Source organism: Haliotis rubra, unplaced genomic scaffold, assembly GCF_003918875.1.
Source record: "Haliotis rubra isolate DU_JTF1 unplaced genomic scaffold, ASM391887v1 Scf128, whole genome shotgun sequence".
NCBI lineage: Eukaryota > Metazoa > Mollusca > Gastropoda > Lepetellida > Haliotidae > Haliotis > Haliotis rubra.
Window position 1 is genome coordinate 990,429 of NW_025765203.1, and position 22,836 is coordinate 1,013,264.

General features: G+C 44.0%; 3 protein-coding genes across 3 annotated transcripts; all 3 read left to right on the plus strand.

Moving 5' to 3' along the window:
• Positions 1-1,550: 1,550 nt before the first annotated feature.
• LOC124266799 lies at positions 1,551-2,749 on the plus strand. Its single transcript, XM_046701605.1, has 3 exons — positions 1,551-1,604; positions 1,846-2,325; positions 2,507-2,749. The coding sequence occupies exons 1-3, from the start codon at positions 1,551-1,553 to the stop codon at positions 2,747-2,749; spliced, it is 777 nt and encodes a 258-aa protein (XP_046557561.1).
• Positions 2,750-2,839: 90 nt separating this feature from the next.
• LOC124266800 (arylacetamide deacetylase-like 3) lies at positions 2,840-6,332 on the plus strand. The gene is made up of 4 exons (XM_046701606.1): positions 2,840-2,960; positions 3,854-3,917; positions 4,912-5,033; positions 5,680-6,332. The coding sequence occupies exons 1-4, from the start codon at positions 2,840-2,842 to the stop codon at positions 6,330-6,332; spliced, it is 960 nt and encodes a 319-aa protein (XP_046557562.1).
• Positions 6,333-12,794: 6,462 nt separating this feature from the next.
• Positions 12,795-19,007, plus strand: LOC124266764 (vitelline envelope sperm lysin receptor-like). The gene is made up of 10 exons (XM_046701557.1): positions 12,795-12,870; positions 13,017-13,072; positions 13,443-13,485; positions 14,241-14,425; positions 14,752-14,906; positions 16,317-16,462; positions 17,069-17,150; positions 17,837-17,990; positions 18,551-18,593; positions 18,821-19,007. Exons 2-10 carry the CDS (start codon positions 13,031-13,033, stop codon positions 18,940-18,942), a joined length of 972 nt encoding a protein of 323 aa, XP_046557513.1. The 5' UTR covers positions 12,795-12,870; positions 13,017-13,030; the 3' UTR covers positions 18,943-19,007.
• The last annotated feature ends 3,829 nt before the right edge of the window (positions 19,008-22,836 follow it).

The window sequence follows — 22,836 nt, forward strand, 5'->3', positions numbered from 1 at the left end:
TTTAAATATTGGATACCGAAGTAAGTGCCATAAATCTATCTGTCTACCCCTCTCTCTCTCTCTCTCTCTCTCTCAGTAGCATTTTAAATGTTAAAGAAAAACAAATAAAGGAAGAGCAGTTATGACGACGTATGACTGACTATGCTAACCTGTGTTGCAGGATGGGTAAATGCCGTACAGCACTGTTTATAGCAAGCGGCGTCTTGCTGGCTGGTTTTGGGTACATTGTGTGCACACCATTTCCTGTCCACTTGGCCAACCAATGGCAACTGCAGAAGATGTTTGGCAAGCTCAAGCTCGCATTTATGGTTGTAAGTAAATCACACGTCATGCAATATGTATCACAAGTGAGTGAAAGAGAATCATAAATTCCGCTTTAAGAAAATTTCATAATTTCACTTTTCTGTTTTTCCGCGCGATGGAAGGCTCTGAAAGACACTCAGATTTTGTATTGTTTGTTATGTAACGCCATACTCGGCAATATTCCAGCTATATGTCGGTGGCCTGCAAATGGTCGACTTTATAATTAGACCAGACAATCCTGTGACTGACACCATGAGCATCGATATCCACAATCAGGTCTTAGATGTGTAACACTCTTGTGAAACCCCATGCAAAGATACGGAGGTCACTGTTTACTGTTAAAGAGACCACACGAATCTGGGCTCTCCCTCTCTCTATACTGAAATAGCAAGGGTATTGTAGTAAGCCTTGTCGTCCAGGTTCATTTTGACATTTAGTAATGAGATGGGGGCCATTTGATGTGTCTGACTTTCATTCGAAGACACTAGCTATAAGATGACATTGATCAACATTCAGTCTACGAAGGTCACATGACTGTGCGCAACAGTCTAGCTATCACATACAATAGAAATACATAATATAATGATTTACATGATATACATGCACATACAATTTTCGCTGTCTGAACATGGGCGTCCGCATAGTCGAGCAGCTTAGCTCTGAGTTTGTCAAATATGGTTTGGTGCAGTATTTGAGACTATCTGTGTCATGTTCTTTCAAAGCAATGGCTCATAGCCTGGCCGAAGCCCCGCAGCATCACCAGTAGCATGTCGCCAAGATTTGGTGGGTTCTAACGACCAGCACGAGTCACCAGTAGCATGTCGCCAAGATTTGGTGGGTTCTAACGACCAGCACGAGTCACCAGTAGCATGTCGCCAAGATTTGGTGGGTTCTAAAGACCAGCACGAGTCACCAGTAGCATGTCGCCAAGATTGGGTGGGTTCTAAAGACCAGCACGAATCACCAGTAGCATGTCGCCAAGATTTGGTGGTACTAACGACCAGCACGAGTCGCTAGGGATGAACCTATTTGCGAACCCCAGCTAGTGTGATAAATAATTTTCAGTGGTCAATTTCCTTTTTAATTATAGTTTGGGATTAAGTGGAATCTCTCTGAGGACATTCGAGTATTTTTCGCACTGATATTTCTTTGTTTCATGCAGTATATATTGTTTCCATTGCAAGAATGAACTGTCGTTCCAACTTGGTTGAAATGGGAAAGAGAGGATTGAGGGAATACGACGAGTGATGGACGACCAGTTTTCATTTGGGCCATCCGTGGAGGATGAGGCTGCAATTGAGGTAACAACCTGTTCCACACTGTGACGACCTTCTTCTTGCTTGTACCGATTTGTTGATTTGTTGGAAGAATATTCCAGGGTAAACTCTGAGTATTTTCGTTTTAAAGATATGATCTTTGAGCACACAAAATCTATATTTTTTAATGTTGTAAACGTGAGCATGTACTGAAAGCTTGTATGCCTACTGACGAGTTCATGTCGTAAAGAGTCAAAATGTGGTCTGACGAGTTCATGTCGTAAAGAGTCAAAATGTGGTCAGCAATACAAATGACGAGCCCAAGTATACCCGGAGACGTCAGAGCGTGAATGATGACACCGAGTATATCCGGAGACGTCAGAGCGTGGATGATGACCCCGAGTATATCCGGAGACGTAAGGTCGTGGGTGATGACCCCAAGTATACCCGGAGACGTCAGAGCGTGTGTGATGACCCCAAGTATTCCCGGAGACGTCAGATCGTGGATGATGACCCCGAGTATATCTGGAGACGTAAGGTCGTGGGTGATGATCCTCAGTATATCCGGAGACGTCAGAGCGTGTGTGATGACCCCGAGTATACCCGGAGACGTCAGAGCGTGGATGATGACACCGAGTATATCCGGAGACGTCAGAGCGTGGATGATGACCCCGAGTATATCCGGAGATGTAAGGTCGTGGGTGATGATCACGAGTATACCCGGAGACGTCAGATCGTGGGTGATGACCCCGAGTATACCCGAGAGGTCAGAGCGTGGGTAGTGACCCCGAGTATACCCGAGAGGCCAGAGCGTGGGTAGTGACCCTGAGTATACCTTTAGACGTCAGAGCGTGTGTGATGACCCCGAGTATACCCGGAGACGTCAGAGCGTGGGTGATGATCCTGAGTATACCCGGAGACGTCAGAGCGTGGGTGGTTATCCTCAGTATACCCGGAGACATCAGAGCGTGGGTGATGACCCCGAGTATACCCGGAGACGCCAGAGCGTGTGTGATGACCCCGAATGTACCCGGAGACGTCAGAGCGTGGATGATGACCCCGAGTATACCCGAAGACATCAGAGCGTGGGTGATGACCCCGAGTGTACCCAGAGACGTCAGGGCGAGGGTGATGATCCTCAGTATACCCGGAGACGTCAGGTCGTGGGTGATGACCCCCAGTATACCTAGAGACGTCAGAGCGTGGGTGATGGCCCCCAGTGTACCCTGAGATGTCAGATCGTGGGTGATGACCCCCAATACACCCAGAGACGTCAGATCATGGGTGATGATGCCCAGTGTTCCCTGAGAAGTCAGGTCGTGGGTGATGACCCCCAGTATACCCGGAGACGACGGATCGTGGGTGATGACCCCCAGTATCCCCGGAGACGTCAGGCCATGGGTGATGTCCCCCCCAGTATACCCTGAGACGTCAGATTGTGGGTGATGACCCCTTCCCCCTATACCCGGAGACGTCAGGTCGTGGGTGATGAAATAATAAGTTCATGACCCCCCAGTATACCCGGAGACGTCAGATTGTGGGTGATGACCCCCTCCCCCTATACCCGGAGACGTCAGGTCGTGGGTGAATATGGATGGAGTGCATGGTGTATTCATAGTTTTCTGCCACAGGAGCCGTGCCACTTTACGTGATCTAAACCACCCCTTACTAGACTTAAATTTTGGCTCAGTGGGTTAGGTCTCCGACTTAGTGTGCTGGCGATTGGGTTCCTTACTCTGAGAGTGTTGGTTCTTATACCGAATGAGATTCAACCACAACGAATAACGGAATGTGAACTGAGTACTGAGTAAGTGTTATCAGTGATACAGCATATGTTCAATTTGACCATTTTCAGATGGCAAAACGCAAACTGTTCTTATTTAAAATTTATTAAACCGCGTTACTTAACACTCTCTATCATCAGGACGATTTGATGTTAAGTGAAATACTGAGAAATAGCATGTATGTGTATTAATGAATGATTGGTGCGATGCAGATTTCCTCTGTGTTGACCTTCGAATCAGGTGATACCCGTGAAGGTCCGGGTTAGAATATTGGCCTTCAGTAACCCATGCTTGTCGTATGAGGCGACTAACGGGATCGGGTGGTCAGGCTCGCTGACTTTGTCGACACATGTCATCGGTTCCCAATTGCGCAGATCGATGCTCATGCTGTTGATCACTGGATTGTCTGGTCCAGACTCGAGTATTTACAGACCGCCGCCATATAGCTGGAATATTGCTGAGTGCGGCGTAAAACTAAACTCACTCACTCTAGTCAATATTTCCTTTCAGATGCCTACGATCTCCCGTGCGCCCGCATTGCCCGTGAAGCCAACATAATCATCATTTCTGTGGAGTAAGTTCAATTAGATTTCATGCAACGAGCGGAAGTGGCCCAATCTAATGCGCATTTCGCTTTGCAGGTCGTCAGGCTTGCTGACTTTGTTGGCACATGTTTTTGTATCCCAATTGCGTAGATTGATGCTCATGATGTTGATCACTGGATTGTCTGATCCAGACTCGAATATTTACAGACCGCCGCCTTATAACTGTAATATTACTGAGTGCGGCTTTAAACAACAAACGAATCAAACATCGCTTGGCGGGGCTGCGTCCCGAGAGCACGAGAGAAACATATGGTTGTGGGTTCAAACCACGTCTCGCCCCGATTATATCTATAAGCACCCAGCTGGTAAGTTTAACCAAAATGGTCTATTTCTGAGACCTGCATCACGAATGGGTCTCCAAAGTCAAGCTGCACGCCATGTTGTAAGCGGAGGAACACACGGTCCAAAGCAGCGTTAAAACCAAGCTCGCTCTGGTGACTACAGATCACAAATTTGCGCGCATATCCGAACCCTCTACCAAGATCGTTTACGTCGAAACGACCAACAGGCTCTTCTGTTTGGAAAACAAACGTCTAGGCCACTATGGGGCATTGATTGTCTCAGTCCAATCAAAACGCTGGACATTGTAGTGTGTTTTCAATGTTCGATGGGGCGGTGGGGTAGCCCAGTGGTTAAAGCGTTCGCTCGTCACGCCGAAGACCCGGGTTCGATTCCACAGATGGGTATATTGAGTGAAGCCCATTTCTGCTGTCACCCGCTATGATATTGCTGGACTATTGCTAAAAGCGGCGTAAATCCCAATTCACTCACTCGATGTTCAAAACAATGAGATGACATGCAATCACGGAAATACTCCCAAGGTGGCGTAAAACCCAAACTCGGCCACACATCAATACGCACATGTTGAAACATATTACTCACACATTCTTATAGCTGACTTGTAGTGCAGTTGACGTACGATGCACTAAGTGTGAGGGTAATGAAGTTGACTGTTTTCGCCAGGTACCGACTGGCTCCAGAGCACCCATTTCCTGCTGGTTTCGATGACTGTGTCCAGGTGGCGCTTCATGTGTTGACACAAGGTCGTGACCTCGGCCTTGACCCAAACAGGATCTCAGTTGGAGGTAAATCATGCTGACCGTTTTTTTGCAATGGAGTCATGAAGAGATAGAAGTGCAATGGCGCAAAATGAATATGTCCTATTACCTTTGGCAACATGAGTTTGGGAGTTCTGAAGCATTTTGTGCAGAGGTGTCGTCATGAGATCATTGGCTTGTGATTGTGTGACCTTTATGCGTCGATGAGCCCATGTTTTACTTAATCGCGATATCTCAAATATATTTCATCATATTTGATGAGACGGGTTTTTCTGATATCGAATGTATACAGTTCCAGTGGGTTATAGGCGGCCATTTATGTTAGTGATAATGCGCATGCTCATCGATAGACTGGTATTTGAGTCACACGGTTGTGCCTTAAGGCTTGTTCATTTTTAAGATTCGAATGGAAGGAATTTTTATCTTAGTTTGACCTATCAGAAACACTCATTCTTCAGACTCACGCATTTCACGGCTTAGTATTGGCAAACAAAATAACTTCAGTCTTTATCATTACAAAATATTATTGACATATATAATTTTCCCCGACGGAAACCAAACTTGTTCGAGGTCTCACATTGATTAATTATAAATATAAATGATGACGATTGTTTTGCACGACCGTTTCTGCAAATGACGTTTAGAATGTTAATTAAACATCAATTTCATCTAGGCGACAGTTCTGGTGGAAATAATGCTGTGGCAGTTTCCTTGGCGCTGAGGGACGAAAAGACAAAACCGGCACTGAAAGCACAGATCTTGATATACGGGATCTACCAATATTGCGACAAATCCCTGCCAGCCATGAAGCTGCGTGAAGAGTATGAGAAACCCACGGCAATGTCTACATATTTCATTGACTCATATTTCAATTTAACAGCGGCTCAAAGTGAACTTCTTATAGCAAGGAATTTCTCCACACCGGAATTAGTGCAGCGATGTACCAAACTCGTTGATTACAGACTTCTCCCAAATGAACTTATTCCTGATGGCTATGAACCGGAAGTGACACTTGCAAGCTCTGTAACCGATGACGTCAAGTACATCAGCAGGATGTTCAGTGACCCCAGGGCGGCCCCAATGATGGAGGAGAATCTGAAGAATCTGCCAGCTTCTCTGGTTGTGGCTGCGGAATGGGATCCACTTCGCGACGAAAACTTCATCTTAGCTGAGAGGCTGAAACAAGCTGGGAACAAAGTTCAGCTTAAGTACCTGCCAGACTCGTTTCATGGAATCATGAATGCAGTAGATTATGAGAAGTTTGGGTTCGATGCTGGTTCGACATTTATGAACAGCGTTGTAGATTTTATTAAGAAAGAAATGTAATGTTTTCATATACAATGATATATAAATATAAGTATGTACAGTGTCTATTTGTTATTTTGTAGTTTTATATTATAATAAAAACCTTTAGGGATAAAATCACAGCCAAACCAACTAGTCCAGTCTTTTCCTTGTGTTATAGCGCCTCAAATGACTATGATGAAAATAAAAGTAATGGTGATATTTTCAGTGAATGGATGTTGTTTAACCACCCTTTTAACGTACCTATGGTGATGAGAGGTGATCGATATTGGCAGCAGTGGTGGAGAATTTGAGTCATTCTTAGATTCCAAGAGATTTCATTGTAAGATGGTCCTAAAAGATAGGTACGTTTCTTACATATATATTTTACAGAATATACATGTGCATGTATTGTTCACAGAGGGGAAGACTTGCGCGATGTGATATCTACTACTTAAAAGAACACCGCAAGTTTTCATAAGACTATATTCATTCTGTCATTGCTGATAGATAATACGCAGTGTTCGAATTCTACTTCCCTTTAACAATGTGTGTAAGAGAATATGTCGTACTGATACAAATTCCTCTCCAAACTACGTTTAGGATAGTATAGCTACACGTTTCTAGTTTAACGATGCACTCTGTAATATGCCAGCTATCTAACCAGTCTTTCTGGACCAGACAGTCCAGTGATTGATGTCATGAGCAAACGTTCCACTCGTCGGGGTAAAACGGCCAGCACTCACCCATGGCACGGGGTCTGACTATTCTGTTCACTAAGGCATCCTTGACTTCAAGCATCAGTATCAAGTGCTCAAGTTTTAAAGCATTCACCAATTCATGTCTTGATAAAATCTATCCAAAACGACTTTATAAATATAAAATATACGTATAGCTCATCAAAACTGATAAACAGATTGCTTCATTGTTAAGTTGCAAACGGACGGTCTTCTTTCCTTTGCATTGTCAATACATATTATTGTTTCAAGTATAGATCCTCCCTTTAAGGCACGTGAGAAGGTTAGTAAATCTAATGTGAATGAGTGGCAAAGTTCATGAACATCAGTGCGTTTCATGGCTCCCGGCATACATGTATTCCATACTGCCTTACACACTTGTGTTCCATACATCCTTACACACTTGTATTCCATACTGCCTTACACACTTGTATTCTATACATTCTTACACACTTGTATTCCATACATCATTACACACTTGTATTCTATACATCCTTACACACTTGTATTCCATACTGCCTTACACACTTGTGTTCCATACATCCTTACACACTTGTATTCCAAACTTCCTTACACACTTGTATTCTATACATTCTTACACACTTGTATTCCATACATCATTACACACTTGTACTCCATACATCCTTACACACTTGTATTCCAAACATCCTTACACACTTGTACTCCATACATCATCACACACTTGTATTCCGTACATCCTTACACACTTGTATTCCATACTTCCTTACACACTTGTGTTCCATACATCCTTACACACTTGTATTCCATACATCCTTACACACTTGTATTCCATACATCCTTACACACTTGTATTCCATACATCCTTACACACTTGTATTCCATACATCCTTACACACTTGTATTCCATACTTCCTTACACACTTGTATTCCATACTTCCTTTCACACTTGTATTCCATACATCCTTACACACTTGTATTCCATACATCCTTACACACTTGTACTCCATCCATCCTTACACACTTGTAATCCGTACATCCTTACACACTTGTATTCCAAACATCCTTACACACTTGTATTCCATACATCCTTACACACTTGTATTCCATACATCCTTACACACTTGTATTCCATACATCCCTACACACTTGTATTCCGTACATCCTTACACACTTGTATTCCATACTTTCCTTACACACATGTGGTCCAGTCGGCAAAGGCGCCATAATTCGATGTACAGAGTTGCTTCCCTTGGACACGCCGGTTATGTTTCTGAGTTTGTGAGTGAGTATAGTTTTACGCTGCACTCAGCAGTATTCCAGCTATATGGCGGCAGTCTGTAAATAATCGAGTCTGGACCAGACAATCCGGGAATCAACAGCATGAACATCGATCAACGCAATTGGGAACCGATGACATGTGTCAACCCAGTTAGGGAGCCTGACCATCCGATCCCGTTAGTCGCCTCTTACGACAAGCGTGGGTTACTGAAGATCAATATTGTAACCAGGACCTTCACGGGTCTGAGTTTGTGATCACCATACCCGTGCTCGGTGGTTTCACATGAGACGTGCATCACTTGGGCTTGACATCCAGCAGACGCGTCGTGATATGACTGGAATGCTGTTTAAATCGGCATCCAGCTTTAGTCACTCATTCTTACACAGCAACAAGCCATCCTACTAATGCCACCTCACTTCACGAACAGGATACGTAAGTCCAGAAACGTTCAAAGTTAATTCAAACTTACCAGATTGTTTAAATGTAGTATCTTTGTGATTTTAAATTTTGACTAAATTTGTCTACATTCCCCAGCGGCTAAAGGGATGATATAAATTAAGCTAGGGTCCATGCATCCTTGATAATCTTCAGGGTATACGTTACGATCACTCTCCACTATACCCTGGACGCATCTACGGCTTGGCCCGATGATTTTATTACCTCCATTGGCTGACTGCGCATTCTCACAGTAGCCAATCAGCTAAGCCGCCGTTACAACCGAACTTGCCAGTGTCAACAAAGATAGCGGTTGCAGCCTCGAAGGTTTGTTCGCAGTGCGACTCAGATTTTTTGGGAAATCATACAGACAAATTTACAGGTCTGAAACTTTAAAAAAATATATGCAAGAACACCTTCGACCTCTTTCAGAGTACCTCTGCATCAATTGTGTTGCCAAGTTTAATCTGTTAGATAACTTAAGAAGCGAACGTGAGTTGTGATTGGTCCGCTCAACTTCCCAGCGTAGACACCTGATTGGATAAGAAGCCAGCCAAGGGAGGTAATAAAATTATCGGGCCAAGCCGTATATGCATCCAGGGTATAGTGGAGAGTTATCGTAACGTATACCCTGGAGATTATCGAGGATGGGGTCCATGAAGGTAGCAAAAGCACTGTAAGTCCCCATGGTCCCAAGTATGGTGATCTACCTTCAGTTGCTGGCGGTCTATAAGTTATATTGTGTTGTAAATTAACAATGTACTATTTTTTATTACCCACGTGGTCAACGTATGGGTTGTTGCATACTGATCTCGTACGTCACACGAGTGACACGTTGACCTGTGTCGTAACGACTTGACCTGAGATTCTAACGATTTGATTGGATAACCGATGACCTCTCAATTAGGTCACATTCTGACGTAACTATTTTTTTATTCATAACAAACACGCGAATTCATTCATTCTACAACTTAAATGCATTGTGGGAATGTAAACATTGCGAACGTTGCCGTGTCACTGTTTAATTGTGAGTCGAACTGAGACATTATAGCCGTCGAAAGACATTAGCGCAATATTTCCACCAGTGATGTTATCCGAATGAAGCAACTGCAAACCAAGAAACGGGGTGCTACGGAGTAGTTTACTGTAGGAGGCTGTACGAGGCGATGACAACTGACATTCATCGTGACGTCGGTTACAAAGGCAGTGACGTCATTACAGTGTGACGTCATGCAAATATTGTACTACAGTACAAAACTCTTCCGCAACCTCTTTATGAAACCGGTTTCGATTTGAAACCAAAATATGAACAAAAATACGCTATTTTGTCAATTTAATGCATGTAAAACGTGGGTAATAAATAAAATACCACACTCGGTCTCATTACTTACGAATTAAACGAAACTCGTGACCTTCCTATGTTATCTGACCTCGCTTTCGCTCGGTCAGATACCATAGGAAGGACACTCGTTTCGTATAATTCGTATGTAATGAGACCTCGTGTAGTATTCTCTATATATGTTCCCAAACTAGCTTAATATACAATGTGATAATCTAGTTGTTGTACTGTAATTTGCCGACAGGATTTTATACCGTTTTAATATATGTCATATATTTGTTATTGACGTATATGTCTTTCTCTCGTAACGATATGGCTGAAATATTGCCGATGTGACGATAAACTTTAACTCAACCACTCAGTTCACGAACAGAGAGTTTCACTTGTTTAAGTGAACAGTAGCATGAGTAGAATATGTCCGTTGTGGGGGGAAACTTTGAGGTGAAGCAGGTCTCATGTGTCTACCACGTGACTGAAACCTACAAACAAGGGTATGGCGGTGACAAGCCAGGGGGTGGTTGTCGCAGTAACACTGCCGGTGACACCAGAAATTGGCTGCACACATTGCACCAATTTTGGGAATCGAACCTGGGTCTTCGGCGAACCTGGGTCTTCGGCGTGATGAGAGAACGCTTTAACCGCTACGCTACCACACCGCCCCACCGTTACTGCACCGTACTACTCACTAAACCATCCGAGCCCCACACATAGACTTGACGACACCACTTACAGTGCGCGAGCCATGAGTGAGGAGGTTTGAGGTTGACGCTGCTTTTTGTGATATCCCAGTCATATCGTCACCGTGGGGTCACCGCTCATTCAGGGGTCACCGTGCGTGGATCTTCACAATGTGTACACCTTCCTGTTTGTTTGCTATTTAACGCCACGCTCAGCAGTATTCCAGCTATATGGCGGCGGTCTGTAAACGATCCAGTCTCGGCCAGACAATCTAGTGATCAACAGCATGAACATCGATCTACGCAATTGGGATTCGATGACCTGTATCCCGACTACCCGATCCCGTTAGTTGCATGGGGAATCAGTGCGGCGTTAAACAACAAACCAATCAATCACGCAATCGAGTTTAAATCAGCGAATCAGATTGCTGCAAACTTTAATCGGGCCACTGTGGCACGGTTAGAGTTCGTCCACTTGCAGCTCATATCCATGAACAACGGCCACGTGTAGTGCCGTTCCTTACAAATCGTCAGTCATACTGCCTGCTGACGTCAATAGTGTACACTAACTTGGGTAATCTTTGCCAGTAGCGTGTTATATTTTCAGATAAGTCCCGATTCACTTTGCACTGCCTTGATAGGCATGATCGTGTCTTGTGACGTCATGCAATGGAAACCTGAGACATTATGACATCACTGTAACTGAGCGAACCTCACTCCACGTTGTGAAAGGGATGAGTGAGTGAGTATGGTTTTACGCCGCTTTTAGCAATATTCCAGCAATATCATGGCTGGGGACGCAAGGAATGGGCTTCACACATTGTACCCATGTGGGGAATCGAACCCGGGTCTTCGGCGTGACGGGCGGACGCTTTAACCTCTAGGCTAACAACAAACACACACACACACACCACATACTGCCACCGCCCCTGTTATGAAAGGAAGGGTAATTGGATAAGACTATCAGGACAATATACGGACATCCTTTGTTGTTCCTTTTGCAAGGGGTATGGTTCGACGTTTTGTCTTTCGAAAACGCCATTTTTATCACTGACGTGTCGTCACTGCCCACTTCCAGTAGCACAACACAGTATGGCCATAGCCAGTTATGAGCCTAAACCTTTCCCCATCGAATAGGCCTGTACTGGGACATGATGCATGGAGAGACGTGTGCATCGGCTGAACTTGGTCCGGCGTTGCAAGAGGAGTGGAACAGACTCCTCAAATCGCCACTGTGAGACTCATACACCGTGTAATGAATACTTAACAGAACGTGGCAGTATTATGCACAACTCATCGAAAACCTTCAGAAACCCATTTTACCCCTATCGCCTCAAGACCGCCTCCATGGTGTAGTGGTTAGAGCGTCCGCCTGGAGAGCGGAAGGTCGCGAGTTCGATCCCCGACCGCGTCATACCAAAAGACGTTTAAATATGGTACTTGTTGGTCCCTACCTGGCGCTCGGCATTAATGGGTACAACAAGAACTGGTCGGCTCGGAGTCAGTATAATGTGTCTGAGTGGGGTATTCATGCTTCACTGCGGCAAGGTATCTCAGTGGGCTAGCACTATAAAACCAGCTTCAGTCTTGGCTAGTACAAGCAGCCGCACATACACATACACACGCATGCACGTCCTCATATGGGCGAAATATTCTCAAACACGACGTTAAACCCACCTCACCTCACCTATCGCCTCAATTGTTCTGTTGTTGACGGTTATCCCATCTACTGACATAATTAACCACACACACACACACACACACACACACACACACACACACACACACACACACACACACACACACACACACACACACACACACACACACACACACACACACACACACCAAAAAACCAGCAACAACAACAAAAGGTCATTTTTTGGAAAGGCCAATTTGTACGCTATCCATAATAGTTTCTCGAAAATGAAAAGATTCACTCACAGACAACTTTTACCCAATCGAAGTATAACCGTGTATGAGGGGTACCGTATGAGGTATAGTGATGAGCAATGATCGGTTGCCTAAACACACCCGCGTGCAACACGTGCGTGTGACGTCATCTGAGGTATAAAAGCGCTTGTCGACAATTTTCGACGACAGGTACCGAGTTAGAATCGTCGTGGCAAGGGTAACACATTATTTGTAGCACAGTTTACTGACGTTTAAAGAGCAATATGTTAAACTTTCGAAAACTTAGTTTGAGTTGTTGAGTTTAATAATATTCGTTTACGAATTCATTTAAAAAGGTTTTTAGCTGTGAATTTTCATTTGCAGGCGAAAGTTGAAAAATGGCAGCTCCTGTGGCTATTTTAGCTGTTCTTGCCTTCATAGTAAGTACAAAACAAGGGTGTCTAAGTACTTACATTAATTGCTATAGTGATATGGAGTCGTACCCGGATTTAGTTGCTTATGCTGTCGACCTGTTTTGTCGATCGCTGGCTACTGTGTGAAAAACATTCACTCTTGCTGCGGAAAATGGTTTCACCGTGAAGTAAAAAATTGGAACCGTTGCACGGATGTACTGATCAGAAACAGTTTACTGACTTCGTAATTTATCCAAACACTGCAATTAAACACTGTAAATCTGCCCGCGTTGTGTGTGTCTAAAACGCATTGGTAACATGGTCGATTGATAACCAGTTCAGTCGTAAGCTTTTGGCTACACTATGGCTTTCTGCATGTGAATATTTTTCTCTCCAGGCTTCTGTCCAGGGTGTTGTACCTCCAGGGTATGTATTGGATAGTAAGTATAGTCTCATTCCTACCTCACCACGTTGTTTTCTTCAGCAGTCCAGACACACACACTAGCTGTACTAATATCAAGTGGGGGGAATGTGATAACAAGTGAGGGTAGCATTGTATTTCTCATCGCCCGACCGACCCTTCTAATTTCATTCCAACATCGTCGTAAAACGTACCGCTTCGTCATATAATACGTTTATCTTTTAATCAGACACTGCCACGAGTCCAAAGAACGAGAGCAATTGTGATAAGAATTACAATAAATGAGTATCAAGTACATTGTTCAGATAATTTTTTCTTTATTAAGGTGGTTTTGGGGTTTGTTTTTCTCGACAGACAGACCCATGTTCAAAATTTGGTGGCTACGTGCTACACAAATACGTGCAACACATAAAACAAATGATGCCCTAAATCAGTTTGTATTCTCCCACAGTAGATGAGAACGAAGCTCAAGTGCTGGCAGACCCACTGTAGCAAATGTTTTTGTTTAGCCTCCTTCCGTGTATATTTAACATACTGAATTTCGGTTTACATCAAGAGTTGGTCAGGCACCAAACGATCGGGTCACACATATTTACAATTAACACTGATGTATAAACTGATCTGTATTACCGCGATAATGAGTAAACTCTTGCTGAAAACCACCTCGGGTATTTAAGGACCTAAGTAGTTACAATCTACAGGATTCATCCCCTAGGTATGTCCAGCTTAGAGTTAATTACACTTCGCTCCACCCCCACGTGTGTTTGATTCTAGTTTCACCTGACTGTGGGGCAAATGGTATTTCCGACGCTGCTGTACATCTGATGACTGACTTCGACGCCGAGGCCAAGGCGATCTGTGCCGGCAACAAGGAAGTTAGCTTCACCACGCATGATGGAGTGTTCTTTAATCTACCCGTCTCCTACCCTACTTCCGGGAAATCAACATGTAAATTTGTGGCAAGTATCCTACACACCGCGGGATATTGGTTCTACTAGGCCGGGGTTGGTGGGGTAGCCTAGTGGTTAAAGCGTAAGCTCGTCACGCCGAACGCCCGGGTTCGATTCCCCACATGGATACAATATGCGAAGCCCATTTCTGGTGTCCCCCCGCCATGACAATGCTGGAATATTACTTAAAAACAACGTAAAACCGTATGCAGTCTACCAGGCCGTTTAATATTTCATTTTCCTTGATTTTTAAGTCGGTTAACTACATCTAAATTATCACATTTCAGCATACATTGGATGGCCGTATGTAATACTGTATAAACTTTATTTTACAGAAAAAGAAAGACGCCTTTGTGTACACTATTCTGGTGATTGTTGCGTTCGGTAGTCCCGGTAGCCGTCTCCACCAGTCGGATGAACGATACACCGTCACGTGCTCCTTCCAACCAGGGGGCAACAAGAAGAGCTTCCCACTCACGATCAAGCCAGGGTAGGTTGCCGGAGGGGAGGGGAGGGGAAGGACATACATTGTACGAAGCCCAGCGGTGGACGTAATTTTCTTTCTTGAAATTCAAAGCAGGTAAATTGACACTTTTATAGTGCCCAACCAATCTCGCGTTTAACGCCGTTGTCAGCTATAGATGTATATGACGGTCTAGCAGACAATGTAACACGGATCTACGCAAATCTACCGCGCAGACAATCTTACGATAAGCATGGGTTGATATCGTGAGCGACGATCTACATAGTAAATGGCGACTACCGCGTCTGAGCACCCGATCCGTCAACCATAAAGACTCGCCTAAGACATGTCCACTATTGCCCGTGAAGACCCGGGTTAGAAATGGTCTTCAGTAACCCATGCTTCTCGTAAGAGGCGAATAACGGGATCGGGTGGTCAGGCTCGCTGACTTGGTGGACAAATGTCATCGTATCCCAATTGCGTACATCGATGCTCATGCTGTTGATCACTGAATTGTCTGGTCCAGACTCGTTGATTTACATACCGTCGCCATATAGTTGGAATATTGCCTAGTGCGGCGTAAAACTAGACTCACTCCTTCACTCCAATGGACATAACTACTGAACTACTGACGTCAGATATTAACTGGTATTTTCTTATGTTTCTGCTAATGTTGGTTGCTGCATTTCTGAACACTTTATTTCTGTACAAAAGGACTTAGGTCTATGAAATGGGTTACCCATGGAGATTAGAATTGGGCTTCAGCAAAAAGTTGCTTGTTCTGAAGCGAATAACGGGATCGAGTTGTCAGGCTCGTCGACTGATGGTCGGGCTGGCTGATGGCATGGGTAAAGAAATGTTTAACTTCCATTTTTCAGAGGGGGAGTAAGTGGGTACCGGGAAGTAATTTTGTCGATGTTGCATACATGGGCAGTTTATAACCATGTAAAGGCATGTATAGTCAAAGGCGTTTGATTTGATTGGTGGTTCGAATCTCAGATTTAGCCCGATAATCTTTGTAAACACTATGCTCGAGATATTACCAATGGTCACCGTTATTTTACGTTTAGCTTTTCTCCCGTCTCGCGCCAAAATGACTTTCAAGGCGTACTAATCCCATGCTGCATAGAATAACTGTACTGGGAATCTAACTCTCGTGTACTTCTGTTTGTTTAACACCGTACACGGCAATATTCCAGCTATATGGCGGCGGGACAATCCAGTGATCAACGGCATGAGCATCGGTCTACGTAATTGGGATACGATGACATGTGTGAACCAACTCAGCGAGCCTGACCACCCGATCCCGTTAGTCGCCTCTTACAAGCATGAGTTGGAAGTCCAATTGTCACCAGGATCTTCACGGATGTGTATTTCTGAAGACATGTACAATAGTATGCAATAGTATTATATCTATAGCAAGAACCTTCCTTTCAGGGACACTGCTCCCAGGGTGGTGGAAGGAAACACGCCTCCAAAGAGTCCCTCTGTCATCCATCTGTACCTGGTCAACATCGTTGGCAAGAAGATAACTGGTTCCGTGTCAGCGGGCAAGAGTGTCAGACTGAAGGCCGTAACTCTCGGTGAGTTTAAGGTTTATATTTGGCAAGTTATTGTATGTACTATGTGTCTGACGCACTCCAGATGACCTTGAGACCCAGGCCCCGTTCAATGCGATCGTAGCGCTACGACTGTCGTAAGTCTATGTTAAAGTATGGGAGTTACGATCACCTTAGCGCTACGATCGCTTTGAGGAACGGGACCCCGGTCCGTAATTCTTTATTAGTTGGGGCGATGAGGTAGCCTGGAGGTCAAAGCGGTCGCTCGTCACGCCGAAGACCCGGGTTTGATTATCCATATAGGTACAATGTGTGATGCCCATTTCTGGTCTGGTGTAGTAGGGGATATCACTTTCCGTAGTACCCGTGAAGATCCGGGTTAGACTTGGTCTTCAGCCACCCATGCTTGTCGGTAAAGGCGACTAACGGGATCGGGTTGTCAGGCTCGCTGACTTGGTTCACACATGTCATCGAATCCCAATTGCGCAGATAGCTGCTCATGCTGTTGATCACTGGATTGTCTGGTCCAGACTTGATTATTTCCATACCGCCGCCATATAGCTGGAATATTGCTGAGTGTGGCGTAAAACTAAACTCACTTCCCGTAGTTTACCAACATGGATCTTCTAGGACCTTCTGACAAGGGAATCCGACCGGAGTCGTGCGATGCTGTCAACTCAAAGGGCGCCCGATTCTCTATTCTAAGATCAGGGTGAGTTTGGTTTTATTTCCTGAATCGCCTCCCTTTCATCCATTGACATTCTCTTGATATAATCATGTAATCCTACCGTGTGTGCACAACTCGGTATATATCGAAACAGCCGAAAGTATTAGCCCATAATTAAATCGGACTTCTGAAAATTGAATGCAAGCATATAGACAAATGAAAGACGTGTAAACAAAAATGTGAATACAAAATCTGGAATGTCAAGGCCGAAAAACCGATCTTTGATTTGCATCTCGGTTCGTCCCCATAGTGTAGTGCTGAAAACCCCAAACCCGCGTACAATCTTTGGGGCGGTTGTGTCGCTTGGCAGTTAAATCGTTCGTTCGCCATGCAGAAGACCCGGGTTCGATTCCCCACTTGGGTACAATGAGTGAAGCCCATTTCAAGTCTCTTCCCCCCCCCCATTTTAACGCAGCTGGAATAGTGCTGACATAGTGCGTTAAACCAAAATCACTCGCTCCAGTCTAAATGGTAAATGACTATTTTCCTTTCTTGGTTTCACTCCAACATGCATGCATATTGTTTCAGGTATAAATCATTCCTTGCAGGCACGTCAACAATAGCATTAATAGTAACTGTTGGTGTATGAACGCCCTCGTACTGGATTCCCTGTTCGATACCCAGCCTAGTGGGGCCCAGGTGAGATATTGCCTCTTTGTACGTTGTTTCAGGTGTGGAGACGGAATGGTCATGAAGCAGACGAAAGGTTTCAGAACCTATGGCAAGGTGGCATACAGCGCTTTCTTTAAACTATTTACAGTCAACGGGGACCCACAACTAAGTATAGATTGCAACTTTACCATCTGCGCCAAAACGTGCAATGGGGTAAGAGCGCAACTTGAACCTTTCTCGCAGACGCCGACATGAAATACAACATATCCTACTCTAACTGGTAGCCTACCAATCGTGAGGTCATCTCCAGTCATTTCCAGTCATTTCCAGTGCTTTCCTGAAGCGACTAACGAGATATCCCAGTGTATGCTTATTATGTCGCCCACTAGATTCTGGTCCAAACCAGTCATACAGCTGGAATATTGCTGAGGGGGCGATAAAGAAACAAAAGTTGTGCCTCTGGCACAGTGCGCTCTTTACGCTAATTTTTATTTTTTATAAAAGAATGTACATGAAGACTGTGTCTTAAGGGATCTTTCACAACTACCGGTCTGAAATATTTCTAATATTGCTGAGTGCGGCGTAAGATTAAACTCGCTCACTCAAATATTTCCTTTTGAACTATCCACTTTTATTTCGTTTTAGCAATCTTTTCAACGGATCTTTTACACGCATAACTTTGGGCTGATTTGTCATATTGCTGAAATGTTGACTGCTTCTTTAAACATTTGGAACATTACATTACTTTATACTTGTGATATTTTGCATTTCAGCCGTCGTGTTATTTTGAATGGCGTAGACGCAGGGAGCTGCCAGGCAAGTTATAAAGACTTTACGCTGAAACCGTAGTTTCTCCTAATTGCTGTAAATCAATTCGCAAGCTAGTGAAAAATGTGAAAGAATGTGCCCAAATTCCTTATGGGGATTCTTAGCAGCAGGTGGGGTGGGGGTGGGGGTGGTTGGCATATTGTCTCGGCTGCTGTGGACAAACTAATAACGAGTTGTATGTGTATATATATATATATAAAAACAATATATTGCAGGTGACGGTGCTGGAAACTTTCATAGGAGTTCCATCAGTTTTGCCAGGACTGAAATGATCACGTTGAACGGCGTTTCTGATGATGTTCTGCCACATCCCGCAGCTCCTCGGCCGCGTGCCTGACGCAACCAGTAAATCCTGTAATATTTTTTAAACTGGTGATTGGACAATAAAAAAATAAAATGATACATCAGTTTTTGACTCGTTAATTGGAATTGGTATTATGTTTGGGCCTGTCAGTGAAGTTATCGGCAGTATCGACCAGCAGGGACAATCGGCTTAACGTCACTAAATACAGAACTAACGTTTGGCAGGGCATCACTTGCCAGTGGAGTGCTTGCTCTGATGATCTCTGAAAATTCACTCAAAATGTTGGGTACAAATCCAAGTTTGACTGTAGGCCTGCGCTATTACGACGTCAAAGACAATGACATAACAGATGAACCCATAAAGACTCAATGCACTTGCATCTTAAATACACAACCCTGTGACACAATCGTGCCGAACACACAACAGACTGTCGGACTAACATCTAATTGTACCTAAAACAGATGTCGTCAGCCTCATCACTAAAACCTGAAATAGATTTAAATGCTTAGTTATGCATCTATGTACAAAATATAAAATCACTGAATTCATCCCAGCTACACTATGCGTGCCTCAGAAGGTCTGTCGCAACATGTTCATATGGGCGAGCACATGTGCAGAGCTTCCAACCCCACATGATGAAAAGCTTCAGTGTCCGGGTCCAAGACCGAGTCCAGGGTCCACCCTGGAGGGGTTCATGGGAGTGAAGCAAGGAAGCCAACTCATAATTGCAAATTCCCTTCTCGGAAAAAGTCATTGTAAACTATGTAATTTAAGATATTTGTGATTTTTAAAATTTATTTTCTTTAAAAAAAATGAAAGCGGTGGAAATGTGCATGCTAAAGTTTGGCGTGAGATTTAGCAGTTGTCTTGAGAGCGTGCCACGAGTGATAAAAGCGTGAGTCTCAAGGCAAAGGCGGAAGGCGGTATGAATGTGACGTAATGTCCCTGCATGATCTCGAACGATGTCGGCCTGGTGGCATGTACCATTCAAATTGCCATACATATACTGGACAAAAATAGTTAGGGATATATGTAAATTTAGAAATTATGAATCATGATCTATTTATTAATTGATACACTGATAAAATATCAATCATAAAAATACCAATATTCCTAACTTATTTTGTCCAGTATAGGATGAGTTGTGTCGTTACCCAATACTATAACACTTCCATCCTTAAAACCAGCGACGTTGAGTAACGCCAGACCACCAGAGCGATCCAGTTGAACTCTTTCTTTCTATTTGTTTGGACATCAGACAGTCTTCACACAGCTAGGCCGATGGAACTTAAAATTGATTGATGCTCATCGACGGATGCTGGGACAGATGTTGTGATCCTTCAACAGGCTGCATATGGTTCTGTCACAATAGCTCCCAACCAAAGGAATTGTCCAAGTTGTAAATGTAGCAATTTGGTACCGATACTGTAGACGCACCGATCGAATATGGTTGAATTGTGAAGTTACACGTGGAGGACCGGCTAATGGCAAGTCATGAGTGTTGAAATTCTGTAGAAAAGGCAACAATATCAGTTCTTTTTTCAACAGGATGGTTGGTTGGTTGTTGTTTAACGCCTCACTCAGTTGTCAACAGGATAATGCCAGCGCTGCTGAAGGGATTGTACTATCAAATCGATAGTAGCGAGGTGTATCCTTATATTCCTCGGGTTCGATTCCCAACATGGGTATAATGTGTGAAGCCCATTTCTGGTGTCTCCCGCCGCGGTATTGCTGGAGTTGCTAAAAGCGACGTAAAATAAACATGCTGCGCTTCACTCCACTCCACTCACACACTCCATTGCTCACTCACTCTTTTATTCCTTCGAGAGCTTCACCACCCGTAGTGTTTGTAACCAACCAGAGGGATCATTTCGATAGCCACCACGAGTAGAAACGATCAAGATGTGGGGCAGCTTTTTAATACCATTCCGATTACTTGAATTGATAACTGAAATATGCGTTTGTGAGTTCCAAGCCATGGGGTATTATAAGATATACAGCCTCATATATCGAGGCTGTTGGGTGTGGGACCATGTTTTTTTGCTGTTTAACTCGGCAGTATTCCAGCCTACTGACGGCGCTCTGTGATTATCGTGTCTGGATCTGACAAGCCAGGGGTTGACATCATGAGCATCGTTTACACAGTCAGGATACGATGACATGCAGTAACCAAGTAAGCAAGCTTGACCACCTGATCCCGCTCAGCACAGTTTGCTGAAGGCCAGTTCTAACCCGGTTCTTCCCAGGTAGGGAGATCATGTTGGATGGTAGATTCCAATACACACGCGTGTTCGTGTTTCTTGTAGTTTGACAGCGCCATTGATTTCGTCTAAACTAAGTAATGATTAGAGGCACAAAGACCTGGGCCTAGATTTTCGAAGCTCTCTTAGCGCTAAGATAGTCGTAAGTGCCATACATTAACATTAACTTACAACTATCTTAGCGCTAAGAGAGCTTCGAAAATCTAGGCCCTGGAGTCTAATCGTAAAACCATTTTTACCAATTTGATGCCTGTGAAGATCCGGGTTAGAACTGGTCTTCAGTAACCCATGCTTGTAACAGGCGACTAACGGGATCGGGTGGTCAAGCTTGCTGACTTGGTTGACACATGTCATCGTATCCCAATTGCGTAGATTGATGCTCATGCTGCTGATCACTGGATTGTCTGTTCCAGACTCGATTCTTTACAGACCGCCGTCATATAGCTGGAATATTGCTGAGTGCGGCGTAAAACAAAAAATTAAACCAATTTGATACCTGGGTTCGAGTGAGCTAAACCTTTGAAACCTTGGCCAACATTAAAACAACCTGAGCATCTAACATACGCCTTAACAACATCGTTTCGAATAGATGCTCAAGAATTCTGACAATACCGCGTAACTTACACTTGCGAGATACACGTTAATTCTTACCCCTGTGTGGGTTGCCAATGAACGTGTATCTCGCAAGTGTAAGTTACGCGGTACTGTCAGAAGTCTTGAGCATCTATTCGAAAAGATATACTTGTAATATATAATTCATATGGACCGACCCGAGCTCATTTATATCTCACACAGATATATCTAATCATGTTAATGGGACCAATATGAGAGTTTTATTTAACGAACAGCTACGAAACTACACACGCGAACCCTACTATAGCACCAATATATATGCTCTTAAGCTTGGGAAAAGCTATCGGAGTTATCCATCTTGTTTGAGGCTTTACCGTGTACATCCGCCAGGGTCATGATTTCCAGTTGCCTCATCACGGAATGGCATGACTTGATCAGTTGTGTCGGGGACACAGGTAACCCACTCGTCTGTGCAGAGTTGCGTCCCTTGTTACATTTCCCAGATGAAACTATGTGAACTTAGAAATACGTGAAAGAAGTGAGTGTCAAAATCGTCAAACCACAATGAAATGCCATACAACAAACAATTGTATTATATAATAACTATCTACAAATCAATGTTAATTATTGCAAAGGAGTGAGTGAGTTAGTTTAGTTTTACGCCGCTTTTAGCAATATTTCAGCAATATCACGGCGGGGGACACCAGAAATGGACTTCACGCACTATACCCATGTGGAGAATCGAACCTGGATCTTCAGCGTGACGAGCGAACGATTTAATAACTATGTTACCCACCCATATTGCAAAGGAATTGAACTGGCGATACTAAACAGAGTGGCAGTACAAACCCAGTGGTAGTAGAAATACAATCTGCTTCTGGCAAGACAATATCAGTGCCGGTATTATAGCATTAAAGATCAGCGCACACCAACAACAGCGATCAAGCCTCCAAAATAGGTCTAGGCGGGGAATACTGGGCGATTAACGATCGTTAGACTAATGGTATTGAATGAGTCAGTGAGTATGGTTTTTATGCAATATCACGGAAATGGGTTTTACACATTTAACCCACTTGGGGAATCGAACCGGGAA

Excerpts from the sequence above, each read along its gene's own strand:
- LOC124266800 (XM_046701606.1), top strand. The coding sequence starts at position 2,840 with ATGGGTGATGATGCCCAGTGTTCCCTGAGAAGTCAGGTCGTGGGTGAT. Across the intron at positions 2,961-3,853 it reads CCGGAGACGTCAGGCCATGG|ATGCCTACGATCTCCCGTGC; the intron begins GTGATGTCCCCC and ends ATTTCCTTTCAG. Across the intron at positions 5,034-5,679 it reads AAACAGGATCTCAGTTGGAG|GCGACAGTTCTGGTGGAAAT; the intron begins GTAAATCATGCT and ends AATTTCATCTAG.
- LOC124266799 (XM_046701605.1), top strand. The coding sequence starts at position 1,551 with ATGGACGACCAGTTTTCATTTGGGCCATCCGTGGAGGATGAGGCTGCA. Across the intron at positions 1,605-1,845 it reads AGGATGAGGCTGCAATTGAG|AGTCAAAATGTGGTCAGCAA; the intron begins GTAACAACCTGT and ends CATGTCGTAAAG. Across the intron at positions 2,326-2,506 it reads ACCCCGAGTATACCCGAGAG|TATACCCGGAGACATCAGAG; the intron begins GTCAGAGCGTGG and ends GGTTATCCTCAG.
- LOC124266764 (XM_046701557.1), top strand. The coding sequence starts at position 13,031 with ATGGCAGCTCCTGTGGCTATTTTAGCTGTTCTTGCCTTCATA. Across the intron at positions 14,426-14,751 it reads AATCAACATGTAAATTTGTG|AAAAAGAAAGACGCCTTTGT; the intron begins GCAAGTATCCTA and ends TTTATTTTACAG. Across the intron at positions 16,463-17,068 it reads ACTGAAGGCCGTAACTCTCG|GACCTTCTGACAAGGGAATC; the intron begins GTGAGTTTAAGG and ends TGGATCTTCTAG.